The 10516-nt window shown below is 45.6% G+C and overlaps 1 protein-coding gene across 1 annotated transcript; it reads left to right on the top strand.

The window, feature by feature from the left end:
- Positions 1 to 1537: 1537 nt before the first annotated feature.
- On the top strand, positions 1538 to 9653 carry pias4a (protein inhibitor of activated STAT, 4a). Its single transcript, XM_056604695.1, has 11 exons — positions 1538 to 1585; positions 2717 to 3101; positions 3528 to 3612; positions 3709 to 3750; positions 4219 to 4309; positions 4537 to 4665; positions 6028 to 6133; positions 6578 to 6651; positions 7591 to 7751; positions 8478 to 8629; positions 9339 to 9653. The coding sequence occupies exons 1-11, from the start codon at positions 1559 to 1561 to the stop codon at positions 9599 to 9601; spliced, it is 1515 nt and encodes a 504-aa protein (XP_056460670.1). The 5' UTR covers positions 1538 to 1558; the 3' UTR covers positions 9602 to 9653.
- The last annotated feature ends 863 nt before the right edge of the window (positions 9654 to 10516 follow it).

Genomic DNA, 10516 nt, shown 5'->3' with positions numbered 1-10516 from the left:
AATAAGATGTGGTTTGTGCAGTTTGCGTACAAGTTTAGATTTAGCATTAATTTATTATCGTTCCATAATTATTTATTCTAATTTGCTACTGTATTATAAATCATATTTAGAAATGTGTTTAATCGACCGTATTCTCAATCATTCTTGATGTCTGCAATGTATTCGTATAGGCCTATACTGCATGTCTGCAAGCCATGTCTTCATATCAAATGATAACTGTCAGAAGGTTCCAGGCTGATCCGCTGATTTGGGTTCTTTCTTTTCACATTTCTACCGTCTGGTGGAGTCACGTTTCAACAAAATATTGACATTGTAGCCTACTTATCCAGAAATTGGCCAACCGTTTATATTCTACAGATCCGCCACGCTGTTTGTGTTGACAGGGATTCACTTTGACCACAGCTAGAGGACTCTGTCGCCCCCTCCTGGTTAAATCACGTCCCTTAAATAGTCCCAGTGCCCAGTCCTGCTGTATGACAAACAAGCATTTGCGTGCAAATATTTGAACGATAATTGAAAGAGTCTCTTTGTCTTTAGTTTTGACCCAATCCAAAGGTAGAGCGAAAATGTATTTCACTTCTTGAAATATATTTATATGTACGATAGAATATAACTCTAGAGACAAATAGTGTCCGTCTCGGACCAGATAGAAGTCTTAAATAGTAAAGTTTATGTAAAAGAAAGAAAGGGAAAGAGAAATAAAAAAAGAAGATCATGAAGATCATAGATCAAGATCATAAAGAAAGTCCACTCAGTGGAACAAAGTGCAATGCACTTGCACTATGCAATTCATTAAGGACTTCTACATACAAAGGAGCAAGTGAAATCGTCATGGTTCAATTATGACGTTGGGTTTAATATGTGTTGTGTGTTTTTGTCTGTCTAGCAGAAGACACGAAGAGTCTCTCCGAAAATCTGGACTAGATTTCACTTTTATGGATCGGAGATATAAGTTTCCCTCCATTTCCCTCTTTATCCAGGGGGGCAGTAAGAGCCCCTGACATATCTTCGAAATCCATCATCGTTGCTCGATGCAGTGATGTGATACGATTCCCATAGATACTAATGAATTAGTATACGAGTTTGATTCAATAATTAAGGGAGACAAAGAATTCAGTCGAGAATGTGTGGTTGAACGCAAAACACGGAGAGGATTATATCGTGCAGACGGGAGCCGAGAGCCCACGTGAACCAGGCCAGTTGGCACACCATAATTAAGAAGGGTGTTGGATTTAAAAGAAATGTAAACCGCACGATCAAAATAACTCGAGGATATCAAACTAAGTCTCTCATAAGTTCTCCATATTTGTTATCACCTGTATATGTGCGGACACAGAGGCCTGTTATGGAAAAAAGACCTGACTCTTAGTGATTTTTTAAAAGTTGTACTGTAACTTTAAATCGGGATCGGAACGCCTACTTTCCCTGCTCTGCTCCGGGCATGTGGAAGGGATGGCCTGTGATTGGCCGAAGCCGAGCGTCGACCAGAGACACCGCAGCGCCTCATTGGTGAGAGAACATCCATCCTCCAGGACTCTCGCGGTACTGCTGCACGAAGATGGCGGCCGAACTGGTGGAAGCGATGGCAAGTAGAGCTGGGCTCGCCTGGGTGGGTGGGAGAGGGGCTCCGGGGCTGTCCAAGCAGACCCCGTAAAGGCATTAAGGCATATGGGTTCAGGATAAATGGGGCCAGGAGTTATTACTATGACAATTGTTGAATATTTGGTGTCTGAAAATACGAAGTAGCCTCAGCAGCTAGCCTGGTTAGCTAGCCCTGTACACTGGCTGGGCTAGCATCGAGCTGGCTATAGGGGAGAGACAGTCGAAATGAATGATGAGACCATAAAAACATTCGGTAGCTTGTGCCTAGCATGCTATCAGCTCGCTGTATGGCACCAGACAGTTCGGATATAGCTGAATGGATATCGATGAACTACTCGATTAGTTTATTTAAGTGTGTGCACCTGTCAAGTCAATTATTACCATCCGTCCGAATCTCACCCCAGCCTTTAATATAACTTGCTAGCGTGTTAGCAGAGGCTATGCTGGACATGTCTCATGGATGATCTCAGTAAAGTGGTTCTTTCTATTGTAGGACCGCTCATGTTGTTGTGCAAAGTGTCACCACCTCCCACCGCTTACTATTATTGTTCAGCACGCACTTCAAATATGCTTATGTCCCCAGTATCATACACGGGTCGTGTTTTGTGACTGACCATTGTATGTTTTGATTAAGACCCTGTATGTCCTAGAACAAGCTTTGATTTATGTCTGATTGCATTTGTGTTGAGGCAAAATCCCAACAATTGCTGTACTGTTAAACTTGGATGGTCAAGCAGAACATGCTTGTCTTGCGTTTCAGTTTGCGATTTTATGTTTGGTTATGCTGATAGTGAATGAATGAAACGCAAAAAATCAATATGGTTAATCATTTGGCATGTATGTGTGTTTTATAGAGTTAGTGTTAGTATGCTATGTTTTTCTATTTTTGTACATAAAACAGTGCACTGAATGATGTTCTGCACATGACAATGAAGGTGGAAATGTGAATGGATGTTTAATATAAGAAAATCACTGTTGTGATCCTCATTCTCAATTCATTGCTTGCAATAAGCACATGTTGCTCTAAGATCCCACAGATCACCCCTCCCCTCTTTTGATAAACAACCTCATAGTGACTAATTTGTTCCTCCGGCGCTCTTGTCTCCCCTTCCAGAACATGGTCAAAAGTTTCCGGGTCTCGGACCTGCAGACGCTGCTGGCCTCGATGGGCCGCAGCAAGAGCGGGCTGAAGCAGGACCTGGTGGGTCGGGCGCTCAGGCTGGTGCAGACCGAGTACAGTCCGGAGCTGCTGAAGAACGTCAGGCAGCTGTACGAGTCGCGCTTCCCCAAGACCTCCGGCTGGCTGGCAGCGCGGCGTCCAGAGGGCCTCCCGGTCGCCTACTCCTCCTCGCTCAGCTCCTCTCCTACAGCCACCTCTCAGGGCGCAGACTACCTCAATGGCATCTCCAAACCTATCGCAGCACCTGTGGCCGAGGTCAAGCCGGTGCCCCTGCCCTTCTACCAAAACTTGGAAACACTGCTGCCACCCACAGAACTGAGTAAGGGGTCCTTTTGAAACCAGACGGTGGCCTGCTGTCTTATGGATCCATCCTCCTGGTGGTTTACACTGGGGGGTAGTGGGCGACTTCGTCATCCAGCCGGTTTCAATGTCTTCTCCGGCCTAGTTTCACCAGCCCTTTGCATAAGCTGTACCCTTCACCTCCATTAGGAGCAATGTCCTTTCAGACAGAGTTACGGACAAGTTAATAGACATCCTGGTGTATTAGCACCGTCTGTTTGTTTGTTAATTGTAAAATGTATGGTGTGGCCATGGGTTCAGTGAATGGCGGCTAACATCTCCAGGGCTGGCTCTGTGATGAATATCGTATAGATTATTGATGAAGCCACGAAATACAAAATTTTCTGCTCATATTTTTATTGTACTAATGAGAATGGCTTTGTTTTGACATCTTCCTTCTTTTCAGTTGCCCAGAACAACGAGAAGTTGCAGGATAGTCAGTGCATATTTGAGTTAACACAGAGCCAAGCAGACCAGATCAGGAATGCCAGGTATGATAAATACGGTCTTAACAGTTTCCCTAAATTCTCTGCTATTCACTACATTTTTGTCACTGTAACATATTAACCTTTTCATTTCTTCCGCAGTGAGCTCCGTGCAGGAATAAAATCAATCCAAGTCGTGCTTAGGTAAGCCTTATTAAAAACATAAATAATAATAAATGCCACGCAAACTATTAAACAGATCCTCTCTCGTCGGTTAAGTAAGTTCTCGGTTACTCCATTAGTATCCTCCGATTTCAACATGGAGTCTGGCAACCCAGTGCATGCTGGGACGGTTTCAGTTTGAACTGACTAATGGCTTACTACGTCAATAATAACAAGAGGTTTCCATTTCAACATCCTGAGCTTTCCAGTTGAATAGACAGGGATAGGGACAACAGGAAGCATCCATGGTGGGGTGTTTACAAGCAGTCTTCCTGTTTTGTGTTTTTTTTTTTTTTTTGCATAGCAATATTTTGATGTTCAGTTACAAAGAGAAAGCATGTCTGTTGGGCAAAGTGTACTTGTAGCTGTCTTGGCAACCAAACATTTCTATGTCTCACTAACTCTTTCCTCCTCCTCCCTCCTTTTTCCTAATTTATTTATATTCTTCAGAATCTGCTACACAGACTCTATTGGTGTCCAGGAGGATCAATATCCCCCTAATATCGCAGTCAAAGTCAACCAGTCCTACTGTCACGTACCAGTGAGTAATCTTCCCTCTGATATCTAGCCTCACTTTGAGATGTCTTGAATGAAGACATTTAAAAAGTAGCAGAATCTTTTAACTAAGGGATTTGTCTCGATTTTAATTTTAGGTAATTTTTTATTATTATGTAGAACCATAATCTGAAGAATCGTAACTTTAAATTCTGCTGAGCGAGTGTTGTAGGATGGCTGATGACAGGCTGGCGTGTTCTCCTGTGTGTCCAGGGCTATTACCCGTCAAACAAGCCTGGGGTGGAGCCACGACGGCCCTGCCGACCTGTTAACATCACCCCCTGGCTACACCTCTCCACAGTCAGCAACAGAGTCACCGTCACTTGGGGCAACTTTGGCAAGGTGAGCCTCTCTAACAGCACTATGTATGTACTCCATGTTGAACCACAACTTTTATCCGAGCTATGTGGCCTCGGGGCAGATTCTTCTCTCTGTAAGATGTACGGTTTTGAAAGACTAATCACGTGTTTTCTTTTCACTTGAACAGTGTTGTTTGTGTTTTGGATTTGTTGGAATGATCTTGTCCTAAATTTTCATCGGTTGAGTTAAGGAAGCTTCTCTCAGCTGGCTTCTCTAAGCCATACTGCAATACAGTACTTGGGCCTATCAGCATGTAAAAGAAGCTAGACTTGGATGTACAAGCCGTGATATTCATCTACTCTGGTTTACAAAGCACATTAAGTAAATGTTCTACAAAATAAACACGCAGCAAATTTTCTAACAAAGCGGCCACTTTATCATTTTACCTACAAGGGTTAACATCAGGCTATGAGGGGTAGAGCAGAAGGGCTATCACAAATTAGTCTTGAGTCTTTAGTCATCATATTTCCATTGTTTATGGAAACACAATTTGAACAGTCAACATATGAATCAGTGTTGTCACAGTTACCAGGGTTACACAGCTTTGGGTTTGATCCGAACCGTCCTCGATGTCTCCATCCTACAAAGGATAACACGGTCATCGTATCTTGGGCCAGGCCATGTTGATGATTCACCCCTCACCTCGACTGAAACGCTGACATGGAGTCTTCTAGAACTGAGCGATGTCTCGCGCCCTTATTGTACATTTTTTATTGTTTTTCTATCCTTGGAATAACTTGGATGAAATGTAACCAAATCTTCTTCCTGCAGTTCGCAAATACACATAGATGTTAAATAGGGCTGGGTAAAAGAATCGATTCATCAATGCACTGCCATTTATTTGTTCTCGATTCAATTTTGATAAAGATTTTTTTTTAAATCGATTATTACCATTAAAATAAAATAGAATAAGCATACTCAGGCATTGTAATCTAGAAGCGAGTATGCCTAAATGTACATTGTACATGCCCTTTTACATTTGTCCATATTATTATTACTTTATGCTGCAAGTTTAGCTCAGGAACAATACTATACAATGGTGCATTCCCTTTTTGCTAGTTAAAGCACAATTAAATGGTTGATTCATTTTGAAATGGTTCATTCTAAATAATATTTAGGTATTTTTGTCATCTGCATGTATTATTGAATCGATATCGAAGCAATTGGATCAATATCAAATCAAGACCTAAAGAATCGAATTGAATTGAATTGTGAGGTACCTGGCCATACCCAGCCCTAATGTTAAATGTATAAATGTATTTTAATTTATTTGGGCTCCACACTATTGCCACCACAAGGTGATAAGTTCCACCCAGGTCTCATGGTTCTCCCCCCCCCCCCCAGCGTTACTCGGTGGCGGTGTACCTGGTCAGGGTGTTCACCTCAGCAGACCTCTTCAGCCAGCTGAAGCTCTGTTCTGTGGAGAGCGCCGAGCGATGTCGGGAGCGCAGTAAGTCTACCTCACGTCCGCTCTTCTCAGTTTATTGGTCATTAAGAATATTTCCCAGCGTCATTGTTTTTATGGGTACTTAAAACGTTGTCTAGTTCTGTTCCCACCAGTGGCAGAACGTAGTGTACATGCAGGGAACTCATGGATGCTTGCTTGGTGTGTCAGGAAGTCCCTGGACTTTGGGGACGATAGGCATGAATGAAGACTTTTTTGAAAAATGTTTTTCCCAAAACTAGTTCTCAAGGCATAGTGTTCTGCTAGTTTCCAATCAGTTCCATTTTCCCACTGGTTCAAAACGTGAAATCAATATGTCGAAACTGCTCTGGCCCACTTTACTTACCACTCGCAAAAAATATCGAGGAAGTGATATGTTTATAGTTGTTGTTCCATGTATAGTTGAGGTTTGACCCATTTTACAATATTTCATCGGTTGACCCCGTCTAGTCCAAGACAAACTACGGTACGACCCAGAGAGCGAGATTGCGACCACGGGACTACGGGTTTCTCTCATCTGTCCAGTAAGTACTTTCTCTGTTTGTTTCTCTTAAAGGGTCAAATATTTGACCCAAGTCAAGTGCAGTTTATTTTGTACAGCCCATTTCATCCACAAAACGGCCACTCGGTGTGCTTAAGAAAAGACACAAATAAAATTGATAGATGAAAGCATGAAAGGAAGTGCAAAACTGTAGCTATGTAAAACACATTTATATAAAAGCATGTGTAGACAAATGTACATTTTGTAAACAGATAAAAGGGCACAGAACATAAAAACACGAGTGAGAAAATGAGAACGAGTGACCTCATTCCGCTGCACCTCATGACCTTGAACGGTTCTACACACATTTCAGCCAACTTTAGTTCAACTGGTATTCAATGTTTAGTCCTTAAGCTCACGCGTCAAAAGCCAAGATGCACGCCATTAAAGGAGCAGGTAGGAGTTCTCTTGATCTTGCCCAACGAGGCCCACAGGTCCTGCAGTCATTGGCGTTTCAACCAAAACATTTTGGCTGGAAATATCTGGAAACTGTATTAAATATCTTATCCCGATTATAGTAACAAAAATGTTCATGGTTATCAGATCTATTGCAGCATTGTTAAAATGTCCTGACGACAAATTAGCAGCATTAAGTGTTTCCCTCAGCAATCTTATAATATAATGGAATATATACTAGACTACTCCTCTTAGAAGGCTACAGATTCTCTTGAGTGCTGTTTCTACTTTACAGATGTTTTTTTTGACTCGATTGCATTGACCTGTGTCATTGATTGTTGCTGGACAGTATTATCTCTATTTTATTTTCCAAATGAAGTTAACAAACACGTTTTTAACTTGCGTTAATTTTAACTTGGTTCATCTTGAAACGGGTGGCTGCTTCATCCCTAGTGGGGTCCACACCCTTTACCCCCTTGCGGTACTAACCGTTCTCTCTCTCTGCGTCCGTCCGTTCCTCCCCCAGCTGGTGAAGATGAGGCTAGGCGTTCCGTGCCGGGTGCTGACCTGCGCCCACCTCCAGTGCTTCGACGCCGTCTTCTTCCTGCAGATGAACGAGAAGAAGCCAACATGGACCTGCCCCGTCTGTGACAAGCCCGCCCCCTTCGAGCTGCTCACCATCGACGGGTAAGGAGGCCGGACAGGCCCAGACCTGAGGCTCAGACCTTAGGCTAAATCCTGAGGCCCGGGCCTTAGGCTCGGACCTGAGGCCCAGACCTTAGGCTCAGACCTGAGGCCCAGACCTTAGGCCCAGACTTGAGGCCCAGCTTCGAGGCTCAGACCTGAGCAGCAACCTTTACTCTTTTCGCTTTCTTTTTTTTCTTCTCACGCACGTTCTGTTAAGGTGATTCCTGAATGAGTTTTTGCTAAATAGGTCCGGGTGATTTAGAGCCACTCGATGTACAAACTGGTGTAACGTGTTGCAACGCAAACATGGACATGGTTAGGACATGCACTGCTTTACAGCTTTTAGATAATTTTAAGGTTTTAAGGTCGCCCTTGACAAGCAATTATTTGGAAATGGTTGGCTCAGGGGGTTGTACATTTTGGCATATTTCTGTTTTATTTATTTTGAAGCTGTATTTCATCGAGCAGTCTAACTTGGTGTGTTAAGCATCTTCTTGATCCTGATGCTCTGTAGGTATATCCCATGCTGTATACGTTTTGTCTGATTTGATCACTATTCCTTTGTGTAATAGTAGTTGCTGATCATAGGCTCTCATTTCAGTTACTTTCATTCACCAAAGCAGTGTCATGTATAATTTGGGGAAAATCATACGAAGATCAAAAATCAATCAAACTGAGTGGCCGGCGCAGTCCTGGTTGAAGGTCGTATCATCCCTTCTGTTTCAGGTTGCTGTCCGAGATCCTGAAGGAGACACATGAAGACATTGAGGAAATAGAGTACCTCACCGACGGCTCCTGGCGACCAATCAGAGACGAGAAGGAGAGGGACCGAGAGCGAGAACGCAGCGACACACCGGACTACCCCGTGGTGGATATCTGTGAGTCTGGTCTCTCTTTAGTCTGGTCTCTCTTTAGTCTGGTCTCTCTTTAGTCTGGTCTCTCGTTAGTCTGGTCTCTCGTTAGTCTGGTCTCTCGTTAGTCTGGTCTCTCGTTAGTCTGGTCTCTCTTTAGTCTGCTCTCTCTTTAGTCTGCCCTCTCTTTAGTCTGCTCTTAGCCTGCTTTCTCTTTAGTCTGCTCTCTCTTTAGCCTGCTCTCTCTTTAGTCTGCTCTCTCGTTAGAGGATCGCACTTCGTCTGTCTCCTCAGGATCAGGTCATTACAGCATCAATATGGTGCACCATAATTCAGTCAGATATAATGAGGGCTATACTTTGAAACCAGGCAGAACTGTGTAAACAAGAGTTGACAAAGGACCAAATCAAGCTTCTTTTCATTCAAACTTCTGGTCCGTTTAAGTTTGTTTAGCATTATACTTCAACCTATGGACGCGCTCAAGACTTCACCTCTGCTGGCACTGCTGCCTGTCACTTTTTAACTTTATGGCATCTTATCGGTGGGATAAGATTCCCACCCCTAGTGGGGCTAGTGGGTTGAACCACCCAGAAAAGGTTAGTTTATCAGACCTGGTCAAACCGGGTCCCAGCCAGTGCCTCCCACCAGAGCCCTTGCATATAAACCCGGGCTCCTCCCACAGCACTCGCCGCCCCAGACTGACGCCGTTGTTCTGTTGTTGTGTTGTTGGGCCTAGGCGCGCCGGAGGCCAACGGCCACTCCCCGGCCCACAGCAGCACCAGCCTGACGGGGAAGTCCACCAACGGGTCGGTGGGGACTGCGGCGGCGGCGGCGCCCGGGGGCGGGGCCGTGGTGGACCTGACTCTGGACTCCTCCTCTGAAGAGGAGGAAGGGGGCGTGGCTGCGGGGGACAGCGAGGACACTGAGGACAGCGCCGACAGCCCCGCCCCCAAACGCGGCCGATACAACTACGACAAGGACCTGGTCACGGCCTACTGACGGGCGGAGCGCGCCGGCCTTCCTCCCCCTCCATAGACTGATGTGCAGAGTAAGGGGGGTGGGAGGGGGGGGGTGGGGACACGTTGGTGGGGTGGGGTGGGGTATACAGTAGTCTCCTAGATCCATTCCCTCATGCCCAAACGTCAGAGCCTCTTGCGTATTCCCCGACAAAACACAAACTCGCCGACGGTCCGGTCGACCTCCAGTCTAGAGCGGAGAGCCATCCACTATCGCTGGATTCAACGGCTCTCCTGGTCTCATCCTGGCGGTAACCTCCTCCTCCTCCGCCCTCGTCCTTCGCCGTGACCACCGTCTCCCCTTAAGACTCACCGAGTAGAGTAACCCCAGCCACAGCCTCTCCCTCCTCTCTCTCTCCAAACCCGATTGGTCCTCCCTGCCCGCCTCCCCCTACCACCACCCGTCCTCCTCCTCCTCCGCCTCCACTACTTTGTATTCGACTTGGACTTACGGGCTCTTTTAGCCGTGTGTGTTTTCAACGTCTGCGTCTCTGCTTTTTCACATTTATGACAAACGGGCAAGTGGAAGAGAGTACACCAGGGAGCGGGGCTTAACCACTCGGGCGGGGCTTAACCACTCGACGGCGGCTCCGGAGGCCCAGAGCGTCCAGGGTTCGCGAGACTGAGGGGGGGGGGGGGGGGGCAGGCGGGCGGGCAGGCGGGCCGGCGGTTTGAGGCCAGGCTAACCCTCTCTCCCAAGCGCGGTGTTCGGGTGTGTGTGTAGTGTTGGCAGCGGATTCAATTCTTGAGAGGTTTTTTTTTCCGGAACCTGTCCCTTTTTAATAACATGGGCACAAGAAAAACCTCCCCCCCCCCCCCCCCCCTCCTTCCGTGTGACGCTTTTCATAGTTCCATTGTCCGTAGATTCAGAGCACCTACCTCAGTCATTAAGAACTTA

This window comes from Gadus chalcogrammus, chromosome 12, assembly GCF_026213295.1.
Source record: "Gadus chalcogrammus isolate NIFS_2021 chromosome 12, NIFS_Gcha_1.0, whole genome shotgun sequence".
Classification (NCBI taxonomy): Eukaryota; Metazoa; Chordata; class Actinopteri; order Gadiformes; family Gadidae; genus Gadus; species Gadus chalcogrammus.
This window is presented reverse-complemented; position numbering and strand designations above follow the sequence as displayed.